The sequence below is a fragment of the Rhipicephalus microplus genome, chromosome 2, assembly GCF_043290135.1.
Source record: "Rhipicephalus microplus isolate Deutch F79 chromosome 2, USDA_Rmic, whole genome shotgun sequence".
Taxonomy (NCBI): Eukaryota; Metazoa; Arthropoda; class Arachnida; order Ixodida; family Ixodidae; genus Rhipicephalus; species Rhipicephalus microplus.
This window is the reverse complement of record NC_134701.1, coordinates 251,514,344-251,532,129: the sequence shown is the minus strand read 5'-3', so window position 1 is coordinate 251,532,129 and position 17,786 is coordinate 251,514,344. Positions and strand designations below refer to the sequence as shown.

The 17,786-nt window shown below is 43.6% G+C and overlaps 3 protein-coding genes across 4 annotated transcripts in view; all 3 read right to left on the bottom strand.

The window, feature by feature from the left end:
* Nucleotides 1–6,091, bottom strand: part of LOC119169281 (uncharacterized) — a 38,111-nt gene extending 32,020 nt beyond the window's left edge. Inside the window, exons 1-4 of the mRNA XM_075879607.1 lie at nucleotides 5,894–6,091; nucleotides 4,673–4,771; nucleotides 4,243–4,319; nucleotides 3,930–4,065 (exon numbers count right to left, since the gene is read on the bottom strand). Of these exons, the coding sequence (XP_075735722.1) occupies nucleotides 3,930–4,065; nucleotides 4,243–4,319; nucleotides 4,673–4,771; nucleotides 5,894–6,073 (492 nt within the window). The 5' untranslated portion in view covers nucleotides 6,074–6,091. The remainder of the gene's footprint in view (nucleotides 1–3,929; nucleotides 4,066–4,242; nucleotides 4,320–4,672; nucleotides 4,772–5,893) is intronic.
* On the bottom strand, nucleotides 835–3,065 carry LOC119159534 (uncharacterized). Its single transcript, XM_037412333.2, has 4 exons — nucleotides 2,696–3,065; nucleotides 2,219–2,281; nucleotides 1,983–2,045; nucleotides 835–1,515 (listed from the first exon to the last, which is right to left on the bottom strand). Exons 1-4 carry the CDS (start codon nucleotides 2,775–2,777, stop codon nucleotides 848–850), a joined length of 876 nt encoding a protein of 291 aa, XP_037268230.1. The 5' UTR covers nucleotides 2,778–3,065; the 3' UTR covers nucleotides 835–847.
* A 4,025-nt stretch (nucleotides 6,092–10,116) lies between the features above and the next one.
* The window catches only part of LOC119170123 (myosin light chain kinase, smooth muscle-like), a 43,306-nt gene continuing 35,636 nt past the window's right edge, over nucleotides 10,117–17,786 (bottom strand). The window contains exons 7-11 of one of the 2 annotated variants that reach the window (XM_075879582.1): nucleotides 17,564–17,716; nucleotides 16,631–16,730; nucleotides 15,078–15,152; nucleotides 13,706–13,782; nucleotides 10,117–10,584 (exon numbers count right to left, since the gene is read on the bottom strand). In XM_075879582.1, coding sequence (XP_075735697.1) covers nucleotides 13,717–13,782; nucleotides 15,078–15,152; nucleotides 16,631–16,730; nucleotides 17,564–17,716 — 394 coding nt within the window. In that variant the 3' untranslated portion in view covers nucleotides 10,117–10,584; nucleotides 13,706–13,716. The remainder of the gene's footprint in view (nucleotides 10,585–13,705; nucleotides 13,783–15,077; nucleotides 15,153–16,630; nucleotides 16,731–17,563; nucleotides 17,717–17,786) is intronic. The other variant, XM_075879590.1, reaches the window with a different exon arrangement.

Sequence of the window (17,786 nt, the reverse complement as noted above, 5' to 3'; positions counted from 1 at the left end):
AGTGACAAAGTCAACCGGCCAAACATAGCTGGGCTCCAGCTCTCGTCAGCCACCACAAACATTCTGAGAAACATGTAGTGACATTGGCATAAGTCCAAGCTAGTGCAGGCTACACTGAGGAGCATTTGTGTTAATGGAACAATGTCACCAAAATTACGAGCTTGAAATGTTTGTGTTGTTTGTCTTGCAGTTGGGGCACTATGCTTGTCAGTTAAACCTGTCGCTTCGAGGAATATTCGTAATGAACACCCATCCCGACTCATTGTTTCCCACGCATGGTGCCCAAATTCAAAAAGTGCGCTCTGAACGTCACAAAAGCCCGAGTCTACATAGTCTTATGACTCCTGAGATTGTTCGCTGTGTAATTTTTTGTGATTCCAGTAGTAGTTTTACAGTGATGCCAAAATTAGTCACAAGGAGCCATTCTTGCATTAATTACACAGTACATTGCAATATTTATGATCAAAGTTTGGGGACTACCGGACACAATGCTCTTAATTAAAGCATTCAAGTCAAAACAAAAATTTGTCAGGGGTCCTTTAGGCATGGTGACTGCTGCTGTGAGAAATGGCTTCTTTGTCATGCAATTTGGTTATTGCTTGTGCATTAACATTTCATTTGCCTGATGAAAATTTGCATGGACAAACGTTCTGCATTTCTTAGTCTTTGTTCAGCTTTTCTTACCATCAAAACGGCGTGAAATTATAATGATCATTGCAACTTTGTCTTGTAAAAGGGCCCTGGAACCCTTATTTCACCTCAACAACAAACATTGTCAATCTGTTATCAATGCGCCTGCCAACGTGCACATGTGTACAATGCTTACAATAAACATGCTTTTCACATTTTATTCATTTTTCTTCAAGTTGAAAATTTCACGGAGAAGATTCATCTTTTCTTTGTGCATTTCTTCTCGTCGCTGTGTTTTAGCAAGTCGTCGCTCTTCCCTCTTGCTGTCTCTTTCAGCCTTTCGCTCTGCTCGCCGTTCATCTAACTCCTTCATTTTTTCAAAGAAGGTTTGCAGGTGGAGCTCGCGTGCTGAATTCGGGCGTTTTCTTTTTGAATCAGGAGTGTCGTCCTGCCCAACGGAGCTGGATGGAGAGTGTGACGTTGACGAGCTTGAACCAGCAAGTGGAACAGACTCGGTGGATGACTGTGGACATGTCTTTTTTGATACCACTCCACTTGCGTCGCGTACCACTTCTGGTTCCAAGCTGTCGTCCAGCCACTTGATTTTTTCAAGCTCGGCCTCGTAGGGGACTTCTTGTGGGGAACAGCCAGACGTATTATTTTTCCCAGCTGCCACATTTTTTCTTTTCAGTACGGTTTTGTACCGAGAGCAGCACTGCTCACCAGTTCTCATTACACCCAGTTTATTATTAATGTCTGTTGCAATTTTTTCAAACATGGCCTTTTTGTTGCGAAATTTTTTCAGAGGGCCAACTTGAGGGAAATATGAGGCGTAGAGGTCCAGCAGCAGCTTCGTCTCGCCACTCGTCCACTCACACCCTGCAGCTGAAATATGCATTATACACACATAAAATACATATAAACTGGCATTAATAGACTTTTTTGATACAGGGCACGAAGCTATATGCTCTCTGAGCCATAGAACACTTACTGTAAAGCATTAGTACTGTCACACTGTTTTGGCACAGCAAATATTGGGTGCTGTGGGGATCGCTTTGCATATCAGAACAGACAATCATGCAAATTCATAATATTACTATACATAACTTATTCACAGCATAATTTTCTTAGAGAGTAAATTTGAAAACACTGCATAATAAATATGGGGCCTCTTCGTGCAGCTGACTATTCGTTGAATTCAATTTTATTATTTAAGCACCCAATATTGAGAAGCGTGAGCAAGAAGCCATTAAATGGTTTTGCGTAATTCGTGGTTTTTTTGAGAGGGTTTGCAATCTGCTGGACCTATCTTCATCCTAATGCCACTAGCATGTTTGTGTATGCATGCTTACCACGTGCAGGAGTCCCTGGCTGACAAGCCCGACTTGGTGACGCACCAGTAGACGCTGCAGAATCTGTGTTTGATAATTGAAAAGCATTGTAGTATGTTAATATGTGTTAATTTTAAGCAGGTACACAATTTTCTTCAAGTAGTCCTTACACGTTGCTCGTCAAGGCATTGTCCTCTACATATATAGACGACTGTATACAAAACTAGTTCTACAGAGACACATGTAGACCAATTTACCATTTCCTAAAAATGCGCCCTGTGTATGTGACAAAGCGTCGGTGGCGTCACACTGTGTAGCACCTTCAAATAGAGAAAAAGAAAAGACATTTGCGGGTTAACACCAAAAGAGTAGAGGTCAAGAATCACCAAGAAAACGTTACTTCTCTAGTAAATTTTTCATGCATGTATTCATGCGCGAATACAGAGATCGCCATGCATTTTTATTAAAGGTAATACAGCAGCTTGGTGAGCGCTGCGAAAATTCCGGCGCTTGTGATATTCTAAATAGTAGGACTGTAAGGTGTTGGGTAAGCAACTGCTCTGATTAAAAAAAAAAGCCTGCTCACAACATGCCGTATTTTTGCGAGCGCCGATTGCGGCCGTTACCACGTGTACCCGCATGCTTTACAATTATCTGACCAGTCTTCATGCGGAGCTATCAAAGTTAGCATTCCGTGCAGAGTTTATTATCAGCGTCAAGTACGTCGCACTTACCGTTCAGATCGTTGCCGCTGTTTCTGAAAACGCCCAGCAACAGCCGACGCACAGCCGGTGTCAATTCCGCGTGCTCGTCCATACTTGCTACACAACTGCTGTTCGCGACTGCGTTAAAGTGTTCTACAAAGCTTTAACTGCGTGGTCGAAATGCGCGCCCTGCAGTGGCGGCCAAAGTTGCCAAGGAAACGAAGAGAGCGGAAAAATAAACTGTTTCCGGAACCGGTTTGCGTGACGTATGCATAATCAACTTCCGGGGCACCTCTCACGGAGCATTCTCGTGTTTCACTGGCAGAGGTGGCTTCGTGCGATCCGAGTGCTCGCTCCGGGATTTCGGCGGTCGCTCTGAATCTCCCAGTGAAAAACACCATTAGTCACACAGCTTGTCGCTTACAGATTCTAGTAAAAATGTTGGACTGCTGCAGATTGTCATTACAAAGGTTTCTACAAACGTCGCCACCACAATGAAGTGAAAAACCTTGGAGTTATTTCAGTATTAAAGAGGCTCCAAGTCAGCATCATCTCTGGCAATGTCTTCAATGTGTCTATCAGTTGGGGCCAGTCAAGAAAGTTTTAAAAGCAAAGCTCCTTAAGGCGTGGGTCTGTACATCCTCCGATGTTTTCGTACGTATTCACCAGTGGCACATACCCACTCTAGAGCTTGTATGGGCCACAGGGGATGCGAGATGGGAGATAGCGGTACTTGCTATGTGGACGCATGGACGGACGCATGGACGGACAGACAGACAGACAGACTAGAAAATGAACGGACGGATGGGCGGACGCGCAGACCGGGTATGTGCCCCAGGGGATGCGAGATGCGAGATGGCGGTACCTGGAGTGTTCACTAGATGAACGCACGGACGGATGGACAGACAGACTAGAAGACGGACGGACAGATGGGCAGACGCGCAGACGTACAGATGGATGGACGCACGAAAGATGGATGGACGGACTCACAGACGGACTCATGGACAGACGGACGGACGCAGGAATGGACGCATAGATGGTCGCGCAGACATACAGAAGCCCAAACGGACGGACGGAAGCACGGACGGGCTGATAGACGCTTCGCCCCTTTCTTCTTAATTTACTCCGTGGATATGCTGTGATTTTTTTTTTGCGTTATGCCCAGCCCGCAACGTGCAAGCGGCCTTACTTCATTTGTAGCCTAATTACGCACAATATAACTTAACATGCCGTACATTCTGTCAAAAGTACCGACATCACTCACTATTAACGTGGGAATCTCTCGTGAAAACTGGACGCACACAATGAAGAAGTAGCCGGGAAAGACCAACGATGCTCCGATTCCCTGGATGGCTCGAATACTTCCCGTCAAGACGGAACGCTGGAAGGGCTTCAGGAACCTGCAAACCACATGAATGGAAGCAGAGCTTTTTGTACTTGATTATGGTTGATGTTTCACTAATTACTCACTCAATTGCCGATTTCGTGACCACGTACACACTTGAATATAATTATTCGTTCGTTTGTGTAATTTCGAATCAATGTGTTTTCCATACAGTCCCGTGGAGGGCACTTACTCGTAACTGAAGCAGCAGGCTCCTTCGATGAAAAGGCCCCAACTGAAAAGCTTGCGCATCTTGATGTCCCTCAGCATCTGAAAGTCAATGTCGTACGACGCTAATATATTTGCATTTCAGACAAACAAAAGCGGTGTGACGGGGTTATGCGGAATGTCAAGAATCACTTATCTATAGGCTTCGTTACCCATCATACGTGTAAATATTTTCAAACAAAACGATAATGGTAAGCAGAATTGCTCAGGGACTGCCGTGTCTAATCCTTTATAAGACACCGCAGATAGTTACCGAAGCCCACAGATGACTCAACAGGATGACTTCACTGTTTAGCCTGGAATCTGGAAGTACACCTTACGTACGTTAACTTAGGACTTCAGTTTGAAGCAGAACATAAGTCTTTACTAAAGGTGAAGCCATTAAATAGCCGTACCAATGTCGCGGTCCATGGCGTCAGCAGCAGAGCCCCTAAAATGTAGCATCCGTGCAAGCCGTTTGAGCCGAGGGCCCCGGAGCCTTTACGAGGAGTCAGCTGTGCAAGAATGTTGAAATAAATCAGTCACAAACCCTTGCCATAATTGCTGGATAAATTATCATGCTATTGGAGTCCGTGTGGTTTCAATACGTATGCGGTAGTCAATGTGAATTGGCTTCTCTACTAAAGCTGAGAGCGGCGACTGCGCTTAACACCAAACACCCTGTGAACACGATGGCCCGAAGACGCAAGTTGCCTCTGCAGATGCCGCGCTGCCCAGTCAAACAGCAACGTGATAGGTCAATCCCAGAGTCGACACAGTATTGGTACGTGGGCTCATCCCAAATTAAGTGCAATAATAAACGCGCCAAAGCTTTAGCTTTTCAAATACAGTGCGTAATAATAAAACATGACGCTATTTATGACCACAAACCATACCATGAAGCCTTATAAACGCGGCATGTGCAATTATTGATTACTGTTGTGAATACACTCATGGTGCTGAAGTGGCCTTTTTTAAAGGGTAGAAAATACATACCCGTGCGCCAAGGCGACTTTCCGACGTTCCGGTGATCCCCTTTTCTGTCACAACGACCCCCCCCCCTCTTCCTTTCTCCCTCTAATCTGCCATGTGTGTCATTGTGTTTGATGGCACGATGCATCAATGCAAGTGCATTGTTTTTATTTAAAGAAACGTTTTTTTATAGGTGCCTGTTCCTCGCTTTTAAATGAACGGACACCGAAGCTGTATACTACTACTAAGCTGTAAACTACTGCTACTGCTGCTACTGTTGCTACTGCTGCTGCTACTGCTGCTGCTTCTGCTGCTGCTGCTACTGCTGCTACTGCTGCTACTGCTACTGCTGCTGCTACTGCTACTGCTACTGCTACTGCTGCTGCTACTGCTACTGCTACTACTACTACTACTACTACTACTACTACTGCTGCTGCTGCTGCTGCTGCTGCTGCTGCTGCTGCTACTGCTACTGCTACTGATACTACTACTACTACTACTACTACTACTACTACTACTCGATAGATATGATGACGACGACGGCTTATGGCAGACAAGAACCACAGCTTTTAGCTTGAACTAGAATTTCCATCTCCGCTGCAATAGAGGTCATATTGCTACGGGTAGCATCTCGTCAGTTCATCGAAGTGTTAAACGCTTCCAACCTCGTTCTGGCAGAAGGGCTCGAGGATGCCGCAGGAGATGCCCTGCAGGAATGACGTCAGGAAGAGGAAGCGTCGCAGCGTCTTGCTCGCCGTCTCGATGCCGTGTTCCTCGTCGAGGACGTCCCGACCGGGGCTGCCGGGGGATGCCGGACCTTCCGCGTCGTTCCCGGTGCCAGCCATTGTCGGCACGCTCAGGCTCGCCGCATCTGGCAAGTAAGCAAGCGCCCGTGGACCCCCGGCCATTTATAGGCCAGTCTACTTCAGTTTTCAGCTGGACGACGCGGTACTTTTAAACAAACGCACCTGTCAGTTACGAATGTTTGCTTACTGCTGTCCATAGTTGCGCGGTACAGACGCTCTAGAGCAATGGACCGGGCATTTACGGAACGCTGGCGCAAAGCCAGGAACATGCAGATCATTCGCCGATAGCTATAAACGTTTGCAGCCGCTTGAATATACCATCAATACAAAAACGAGCTCAGGGCCCTGTTGTAATGTGATTTTAGTTTCAGTTTCGTTCTGTTCTTTGTACCCGAGAGGGGGCGTTGTGTATGTGTCTCTGCCCTGGATATATGTAGGTGTCCTGAGTAATAAAGCGGCTTCGAGTCCATGTTTCGGACTATCCATGGTCGCTCTGCAGACACTATAGGCCCGTTTGTGGATTGTGGACAAACTCGAAGACAAGACTGATTTGTGGAAGTCAACGGATTCAAGCACAAGGTCGTTGTGCAGTCGCAACGTGACGTGCACAACGAAATGAATTTCAATTTTGCAAGATGTTCGAAATGAGCATGTCAGGTCACTTTCGAGCAACAAATTTTATAACATAAAAGTTCTATGTTGGTACTCTGCTACAAGTAAATCACGAACGACTCACCAAATTTTCTGGCACAATCGTCTTTGGCACCTACGCTTGTGCTCGCATCCATCTGGCTGGCTACAGCTGGAAAATATAGCGCCTTTTTCTGAAAATATACTGCAACGCAGTTGCCGCGCACATTTAGTGATTCTATTCGTCGTTCTTTCATATATGAAAACAGAACCAATATGTAGCATCTCATTCTGGAAAAATACGACAGCAAAGATAAGGTCAAAACAGAAAGATTTAACATATTTTTCCTTGAGCAGCAATTAAACTCGTATAATTAACACCATATGGTGTAGTGGTGTTTTGCCTCGCCTATGCTACACAGTAGCTCTAAATGTATTGCAAACAGCCTTCTGCGGCTGCCGTTACTTTCAGCTTTCATCAACTACGTCCAATAAAGTCTCTAGGAAGCGGGGATATCGACCACATAGAAAAAAGTAGTGTAGAGCCCCACCATTTTTTCATCTTATAGTTACACAGCGAATTACGGTTGAAAAGTTTCTCCTAAATGACATTATGGCACTGCGCTGCTTGTAGGATGACATCACTCCAACCTGGAGTCTTATACGCATCAAGGTCAATGTTAAGGCACAGAATACATTCACAGATGGTCCTTCCGCACGCATGGACTCGACGTTAATTAATTATTGAAACTCTCTTGCTGGTAGATAAGCGATTGCGAAGAGTGAATGCTGACTTCCTGTTCTCATTAGGTCATAATCGTCATCATCATTACCACCATCATGACAGTGAGAACATGAACTCAGCCTTCACTCCTCGCAATTGCTTATCTCCAAGCTGTGTGCATTGTCCTCGCCGAGTCCACCCATACTGGTGATGTGCCTCCCCAGATGAATGCCCTGACCGAACCATATCTGGGGCGTTACAAGCAAGACATCTCCTTGGGTAATTTTCTGTGCAGTTTTCAAGTGTACAAAATAAACTAGCACCGTCGTGTAATGGCCCAGCGCGTAACGAGTCGAATAGCAGTGAGGAACTCACCTGAATGAGCAGACCTCGTTTGGAGCAATTGTTGTTGTTGTTGTTGTTGTTGTTATCCTATTGTTAGTGGCGCATACCCACTGTGGGGGATTGGCCAAGAATCGAGTGGTTTCAAAATTTACTGTTCAGACTTGGAATGATGGAGGTTTAACAGAAAGATTACGATAGCCTAGGAAAGTGGGGTGCTTAATGTAATGAATACAAATATTTTCATAAACGAATTTATTTTTAGAATAGAGCAATAATGTGATTTTATACGTATATAAATATGTGAACCTGTTAGGATAATGAAACTGGTTAATTAGTTAACCTATTAGTTTCATCAATATAGTTCCGGACGGCCGCGCATACTGTCGCATTGGAGAAACCAGAAATGGAAGCTCCAAATGACAAAATGACAGGCAGAGATAAGTCCATACCAATACCACGTAAAGGTATTTCTCATAGGGTTTTTCGTAATGTGTTAAACCGCCTGCAGGTCAAAAAGAAATGGTCTATTGTTTACAGTTCATCACAGAATGCACACAGTGGCGAAGGTGCCTGAGCAGACCTGTGTTTATAGAAATTTAGATTTGGTACCCGGCAACGCAATTGCTGTCACGCAAGCCAATCGTATCTTTCTCTTCTGCGTTTCACAGTTGCGCTTCATATGGTTCTTTTTTTATAAATAGTTTATCAATTCGCAATGGCATGGGCGGTATATTAAATTTTTAATTTCTTCGACATGATAACTTAATGTTCATAAGATGCATAATGTTCCTGATAAAAACCTTCCGTGCAACTATAGGTTGTAATAGAACACAAGTCGAAAAAAAAGTTGCAAGATCACTCGACAAGCAGATGCTATCTCTGTTACGTCAGGCTACCTCAAATATACAGTCAGTGTTGTTTCTAAGAACGTATGTCAAATTAAATCTACCTCAATGACAAACATATTATATTAAGCCCAGAAAAAGTCAAAGGGAACAAAGAGGAAAGAAAAGTGCACAATTACTGAACAAACAAAAAATCTATATTTTTGTTATTATTTTTTTGGGTAGTATTTAAATATATATATATATATATATATATATATATATATATATATATATATATATATATATATATATATATTCCTTTTTGTTAAGCTACCTGATTCTCGGCCATTCCCCTATGGTGGGTGTGAGCCACAAGTTTAGGATATACATCTACATGGGCGACCCAGTATGCCCGTGAGGCGGCGTCGAGGCAAGCCCTTGACGTCCCCTCATGGGAGGCCTAGCATGGCCACCTAAACTTGCTGTTTTTTTTTTATTAAAAATGTTTGTAGCACCGTCGTCATCTGCATCATCACATTTCAGTCACAACGCTGCGCCTCTTGTGCCGCTCGTTACCGGAGCTCACGGCGTGAGCTAGACGAGAACAAGTCCTCGCACCTGGCGGCTAGGAAGCAGGACCCCATCGCCGCTCGCTTTGGCTTTCAAGAATAAAGTGGTGAAATCCCGCAAGTCTCTCTACCTCTCGCTACAAGTTCATTCTTTTTAATCCTCCTGATAATGATGTGTTCATTCTACCCATGTAATTGAGCGATAACTCGTGTATGCACGAAGCACTAATTGTGTGGTTAGAATATAGGGCGGTATCAATTAGGAGCACAATGCACGACACCAGTTGGTAAGAAACAGACAACTTTATTAAACATTTCGGCAGAAAAGCGCACAGTTTTTAACAATTTACGGACACCTTTATACAAAAACAGTCCACGCCAACACTGTACAGAAAGTTGGGAATGGGGATAGAATGGAAATTGCATCTAAAAAATCTTTGTTTGCCGGGGAGTGTTTGGGTGTAGAAAATGAGGCACAAAAAGCAGGGAAGTCAGGACAGCTGTTAAGTTTTTTTTTTTCAATCGGGAAGAGTTGATTGCTAAACCCTTCCTCAAGAATTTATTTTACTTTTGTTTTGACCTAGTTAAATGCTTCATTTGCTCTTTTTAAATTCTCTTCATAATCCGGATCGCTCACGTGATTACTCACGTGATTACTCTGCAATCTGTATCTTTGTGTATACGAGCCAATCATAAAATAAAACTATTTAGCCAGCTAATCAATGACAATTTTTCAGCATGAGCTTGGGCGTCCACATTTTCCGTTGGGTATAGATGCAGCAACCACCGCAGGGCTTTTCTTACAGTTTTAAAAGCGTGTCTTACATGACCATACGAAGCTAAATCAGTGTAGACAATGTTCCTATGGTGGTGAGGCATTATGAGTAAACATTGAAAAAAAATTAAAGCATTTCTGTTCTAACCTCACTGAAAGTGTACCGCGCACTAACCTGAACAAAACATTGAGTGTTTCTTTTTATCGTTTTTAAATAGAAAAGCTACGTTAACGAAAATCTCAGCACCTCATAGCGAAGTTAAGCAGTAACTTCGTGAAGTATTTGTTTTAATTTACGGCTCTAACGGTGATTGTGAGGCGGTAATTACAAAATAAGAATGACATGTCTCAGGTTTCATGTTTTGAATCAAGCACTGCTGATTTGTAGTTCTCTCTGGATACGCCAGAGGTAAATTACTCAATACTCCATTAAAATTAGTCACTTGCACATTTGTTTGCAACAGAGTTTGCAATCATTATCGCGTTCTCCTAGAACGTCTAGGTAATTCAAGAAATGCGAGATACATGCTCAGGCACGTTCGTTGCCATTAAAAAAAGATGGAAATTGCGGAGTTAAACGTAAAGTGATTCGATGAAATGTGACGTTAGTCTTCTCTTGAAGATCAGTCGGAGTGAAGACACGGGGAACACATGGTGGGTCTTGGAAGGTTTCATAGGTTCTGAAATGAACAAAAAGTATATAGCATAACAACAGATGCGCTAAAGAAAACACTACTGCTGAACGAGGCATGCGCGTTATGTAGCTCGAAGTGGAGCGCATAAACTGAATACAAACAAAACACAATATCAACGTGTATGAAAAAGAAAGCGGCACTCCAAACAATCTTTAAAAATATTTTCCACTCAGCAGATAGCATAACTCAATTGTTGGTAATTAAATTGTGTATCGTGTTTTTTTTTTGTTTTTTTACACGCGCCATTACTTCATGTATTGGCGAGGCTGACATGGGAGTACGTAAGGTCAGTTCAGCTTATAAATTTTATTTTTGTTATATACAAAGGGAAGCTCGTGGGTTGACCAGAACTACACAGCACAGTTAGCCCACTCAAAGTACATCGACGAATTTTCTGGTTTGCGCCTACGCTCTCCACGAGACCGACCACGCAGTAAAAAGAAAAATGACACCAGTATAACCTCAGCGCAGCAGAGATACCTGACAAGCATCGCAAACCGTGTAACTAAGCAAAGCTCTTTGTACCCTATTTCTCAAGTATGAGGTTTGGATGTGTTCTCTTGACATGCAGTAAGGTATCGTGTAATATGTCTATCACTCTTAGTTCCCGGCTAAAGGGCTAGTTAAAGTCGGGAACTAGGTGAAGAGAGTCCATTGTTCTGGTTTTATTGGGCACTTTATGCGGTACAAGATTAAGGGTGGCACCACCCTGTTCAGCCTGCCAACATTACAGCTAACGAACCAGTAATGTGACCCGGCCTATCGTATACAGGCAGTATAGTGTACGTTACAGAAATCGTATGCTCGAAGCAGCCGCGACTAGCCATCTTTCGTGGAATGCAAGAAATGCTGGAAAACATAATGGTGAGAAACGCAACGGGCAGAAAGCTTTCGAGGATATCACCCGTATCTCAACACGCACCAACAAAGAATGATAAACGCGTGTACGAATATCGCACACTAGAAAATTTTCTCCCTCATATTTCTTCTTTTCAGCATAGTATACTAAAGCCAGTGACGGCACCCTATGTCGGGTAATAATTCCCCTGGTTGAACTTAAATGCCATGTCAAAATATAAATAAAGCTAGTCGGCGCTCATGCACGTACATTCAACCACAAAAGTTTGCGAACCTTGCGAGCCCCTGCCAAACTGCTGTTATTCACTGGCCTTTCAATTTTCTACTGCCACGTAGCGCACTGTTAGTTCGCAGTTCTCACACGAAGCGCTCATCTGCACTATGACTGTCACATTTCTATTTTTATAGCAAGATCAACGCTATCACAGCGTGCCTTGAACGGCGTTTCGTTGGCTAAGTGTCGCTTTGTAATATAGATTGTAAGTGACTAAAGTAATTTTCATAAACTGCATTCGAGGCAGAAGCACGTAGACGCAGATGACAAAAGGCGCGTCGCGGTGAGAAGCCAAAGCTGAAAATTATTTGCACCCTCTCAGAAAACAGACAGGTCATAGATCAGGGAAGGATGAGCCTCAGGCGCGGAGGCGCTGTCGATCTCCGCTGACGTAGCGGAAGTGTTCTGAAGAGGCTTTTGGCCACGCGCTCACATGGTTCGTAAACTTTTCCGCTCGACTGTGCAAGACATTCTCGACAACTTCACGGGAATCTCAATGAGACTAAGCCCAATCACGTGACCCTCGAATGCATCTTGGGTGTCTATCGTAAACACACAATTCACAGCTCTGTCTTCTATACCAAAGGATTTCGTCAACTGGCACGCAAATGAACTGTAATTAAACTATTTCCAGAGACATTAGGCCAAACTATTCTGGATCGTTGGGTTTATGGTACCGAAAGTTCTAAGTGTATTCCGGAGAATAAAATAGCGGACGCATCTGGACTACTTTTGAACGCGTGTAGTGTTATTTAGCACACACGCAAACCTAAAAACAAGACAGAACTCCTGTTACGTCCTCATTATCAATAGCCTGGCCGGCAATCCTATTCACATCATCATTCTTTGGAGCGCAATAACAAACCAACAAGCCACCACAGCTGGCAAATCCGTAAAATAAAAGCTCGAACTAAGCCGCTTGAGTCTCGACCAACTGCTCTTTTTGATATCCCGACAAAACCGTTATAAAATTTTCAGTCGACCCTCACTAACCTTTAGTTAAAGCGAATTACGAAAGTGAGAACAAAATGGCCACTGAATCTTGCGGTTAATCTTCGATCGGCCCTCTGCTGTGCGCACTCGGCGGTTGTGCGTGACTGTGTGCGAGCTCTAATGGCTCTGCCGCGTGCGACTGGCTCTGCTGGGTGCTTCTCGGCCCCAAGTTTTTAGTGGTTTGCGCAAGGCAAGACGACTCCCTAGCGTGCTTGCTACATGCAGGTACAAACTTGGGGCGCTAGCAGTGCAAGTTTCTATCCCTAGTGAGCTTAACTTGAACGCACTTGCACGAATACTCATTAGGGGCGGGTAACCGCAATACCACTCCTTAATTTCTGCTTTTCTCGCATGATCGATGACAAGTAACGGCTACGACGAAATGTGTTGGGTGTTCTGTCTCATTTATTTCTCCCCCCTTTTATTTTTTCATTCAGTCGCAGGAAGTCAGTACCAAGGTGCTTTATATTTTCGTTCCTAACTAAACTCCTGCATAACTATACGTGTAAAAAAGAACCTATCAGGAACAAAATGAAAAATGGAATGGTATAAAGCATGAAGCGAGCTTTTAATCGTGAATCGATGCACCTTAATTTAAACCCCAACCGATAATCATTAAAGATATGCCTGGTAATGCAGCTGAGACGACACCAAAATCTGGTAAATAATGTTTTGTTAGCAGCGCAGTGAAAATTTCAATCGGTCAGGAGAAAAGAGCTTTTTATTAGGACGTTGCTGACTGGGAATTTTTTTTTTCGTATTAAGTGGCTCCAATGCTGCTGATACAAGCATGACACATCATCTGAGTAGGGCCAGCTGTATCAACAGCCGTATATTCAATATTACGATAAAAAAGCAAGAATTAACGGAGAAAAGCCTTGTCTCCGAAACGAGAAAATCATCTTATTGCGTTCACGCAATAATACAAACGCGTACAGACAGCTGTAATAGCTGCACTGCCAGGAGCAGCACGTAGCCCACCTGTTAAGCGTTCAAGGCGTAGATGGCGAGATGGTGGCTCCCATGCGCCTCAGGGCCAGAAATGCATTCACCATTTTCTGGAAAACACAGACACCAGGATGTGCTAAATATGCTCGAGCGTAATGGCGCAATGACACTAAATCAGCCGTTTTGGTCACTCTGTAGACGGAGCGAGTTCATTTAACATACAGCAAGAATTAGGTTATTGATTGCCGAAACTAATCGAATGCAGCGAAGCTTCGTAATTGGCCACTCGGTTGGGTTGACTTCACAAATCGCAGTGCCGTGATGCGCGTGCGGTGATACGACTCCAAAGATTACGGCCTCTCTAAAAGTGATCATGGGAGCAAGCCTTGTACTGCCAGAGGACGCTGCGGTAGATTTAAAGGAACGCTGCAACACATTTTTAGCTTGCTCAGAAAACGATGCCGATCGGTAGTAGAAGACCGTGGCAACGTGTGGCACAAGCATTAAAACACAGCACACGGTCTCAAATTTAGAATCAATGTTCAATATGAGCTATAAATCACCCAGTCTTCTCTGGACAATTGATGTCATAATCCAAAATGACTGCGTCATAAACACCCAGTCAACGGCCACTAGCATTTTTGAACATTGCGAGTTGCATAGGTAACGCGGCTTCCGCGAGATGCCGCGATGTGCCCGTGCTTTACTCAGTCCTAGAATTGTACACAGTTGCAAATGCATGCAGCAGTACGCTCGTGATAACCCTTCAAGTAAGCCACAGTTAAAGAAAAAAAACAAAGTGCGCAAGGTTAGGACGCGCGCTGATGCACGGACGAGCACCTTCTTGTCCCATTTGTCATTTCCCGCTGCGTAGCTTTTATGGCGTTTGCTGGTACGAAACGAGACAGAAAGTGCTTAAAGCGTGCGACAAAATCTTGCAACTTTGTTCGTGCTTGATAGATTCTGAGTAATGCTTGTGGTAGTAAAAAATCTGTTAGGAAATAAGCTCCTTCTTTATGAAATCGCTCGATGATTATTTAAAAAGGTATTGCAGGGCCCCTTTAGGCCAACCTTCGCGAAAGAAAAACTCCAAACACATGAACATATACATACGCGCAAAAATGCCTCAAACGAAAAACATTAGTGAACTTTAGAGCCCCGTCAACGTAATGTCAGGCTTGCGACTTTTTCTACTTACCAAAATTTGTGCTACCACTGCAACAGGTGGACGCACTTTAGAGATGGCGACTTCTTATGTATATAGTGTGGCATTGTTTAAGAAGTACATAAACAGCCTACGCTAATATGACACACTCAGATATGTGCACGATTGGTTTAGCAAGGTGTCTCCGCGTCATAGTACAAACGTCAATTCAGTAGACATTCGAAGAAGCTGGACTCGTACCTGCCACCTCCTCCTGATGACGAAACGTTTCAGCTTCTTCTTGTCCAATTGCGTGTCGTCTCTCTTCTTATCCTTCTGTATCAACAAAAAAATCAGACAGTGGACGTGAGAATATGAAACACAAAGTGCATAGAAATATGGAAAAACATAGAATTTTGCACCCCTCACATTACCGTCCCTCATTACTGTCCCTGTTAATGTTAATACTATAAAAAAGCTGCTTTTTTTGATGATTTTCTCATATATGTGTACAACTTGCTAGTTTAGCTTTTTAAGCCATGTGTGGAGATGTGCATTAGCCAACGCTTCTACATAGGTTCTTTGACAACTCACTATTAGCTCCAAGCTTTTTCTGCGCTAGCATAGCGTGAGTACACGTTTCTTCGTAGCTATATACCGCGAAAACCTACAGCGTTACTTCAGCGTTTGCCATGCATAAAAACTGGAGCCGTAAAAAGCGTTATATTTTCAAGATTTCATGCAGTGTCCAGTCATTTCAAGTATATTTCGGAATGTTACGGTCTTTATAGTTATAGCAACTAGATGCGAAACAATGACTAGCTTTTCCGATCATACGAAATTGAAAAAGTAAGCAGATGCGAGAACCAAAGCCCGGTGCAATTATTCATGATCAGGTATGTGTGCAAACCTTATTATTATTTCCTTGCAAGACTGGTTTTGTCCCAGATTAAAAAAAAGGTGCACCTGGTGCGTTCAGTATAAAGCTCTGTCTTTACAACACGATGATGGGATACTATCACGACGCAGAAACCACATAATGCGTGCATTAGGTCGATCGCTGCGGTGGTAGTGAGATTGCACTGTCGAATTTTCGCCCTTAATTTTCGCAATCGGCGTTTTAAGCATCTTGCGAAAATGTGGCATACGTGGCATATTGGTTTCCTAGTTAATGCTGGGAGTTTCAGTGGTGATTAGTGGGTTATAAGATTATGTCGCTTTATTCGTGTTAAATCTCTGAAGAAAGAGGGATTCTCGGTTGGCAGCTGGAAAACGAGCAATCACTTCCCCTTCTCAAATGAATCGACTAGGGTCACATTCACAACTGCAAGTGTAGCATACATTCATCATGAAGCAGGGCAAGCGCAACAAAATACCCCATCAGCAGGCTGTCAATTGCACGGGAATAATGGTCTTCATATTTTGTTTCCTACTCTACTCACTGCGTTTGCAACGAACACCAATTATATTCTTTAAATTGGCACTTCAATAATATTGCCCTCACAACTAATCCCTATAAACGATGGGCAAAGTTCAATAATCCACAAACACTAGGGATTAATAGGGGCACAGAGCCGCAGCCTATCATTCCAATCATTCGTTCCAAACGCGGTTCGGGGAGGGATGCCTGGAAATCAACTAAGTGATCTGGATGCAGGACGACAGGCCACAGGTCTCTGGATGGGGGACCGATGACAACGGGCACAAAGTGAGCCACGGGTCTTTTGTTTCTGTGGACGGGGCTTCATCGGTCAGGTGGTCGTGCATTCGGGGATGGCTACCGCGGTGCCAAAGCACTGCGGCAAATGACCAACCTGAAAGTCTGGTGCCTCAATTTCCTCTATAGGCTGAGGAGTTGTAACACCTACCCGAAGCCACGGATGGTTCAAGCCCTGGGCGGCTGTCATACGGTCACTGCGAAAACAAAATGACGATAGTCAAAAGTTGTTGGATAGGCACAACAATATAATCTAAAGAAAGACGAAGAACGCAACCCACGTAGACGCAAAAAAAAAAAGAAAGCGACAGGAAAGCGACCTTTCTTCAGAATGAACCCGCTATCATCCCAAGAACAGGTTCTAGTAAACAACAATATACAATTGAGTCATTTTAGATTCATTGATTGGTTGGTTGATTGATTGATCAATTGATCGATTGGTTGGTTGACTGGTTGATTAATTGGCTGATTGATTGATTGATTGATTGATTGATTGATTGATTGATTGATTGATTGATTGATTGATTGATTGATTGATTGATTGATTGTCGACTAACAGGCCAACTGATTGTAGACTTAAGCCTAGCTATCCCTGTAACTGCTTCATTAGAAACTTCCAGATCTTCTCGAACTCTTGCCGTTTGTTAGACGTGCATCGCTATACACTTGTTACAGAAGTATACACAAACGCATACGCCTGTTTCATATTACACATTGTCTCTATTTAAATACAGCTGCTGCGTCCGGAAATCCAACCTGCACGGTACGACAACAAATGGAAGAATTGAAAGTCGTAACATGCATCTCGAAACAAGGAACATGCCGAAGGGCATTTTGTATTTTGCACGCGTCTACATCATTCGCAGCTGACACTTATATGTCTACTTTATGGTTCATTCACATGAACTACCTGATCAACGTCTTTCGCTTTTATTGCGGGTGGATGTCCAGACAGCAGCTCATTCTTCAGTTCTGGTTAATCTCTACCATCAGAGTTGTTTTTATGACATACGCGTTTGACGACACTCACTCTTTGTCTTTCAACAGGAGCTTTGCTATGAAGTCTTTTGCTTCTTCGGAGATCTGGTCAAAGCTCTCATCGTCGAAGTCGTATTCCGCTCTCGTGACGTTTGCCATCGTCTCGAGTTCGCTGTTTCCCATGAAAGGTGAGAGCCCGGAGAGCCTGTGGATTGGTCAGTGAATAGTTCAGACTCTAATTGCACGAAAGAAAAGAAGGCAGTCAAAGAGTAACT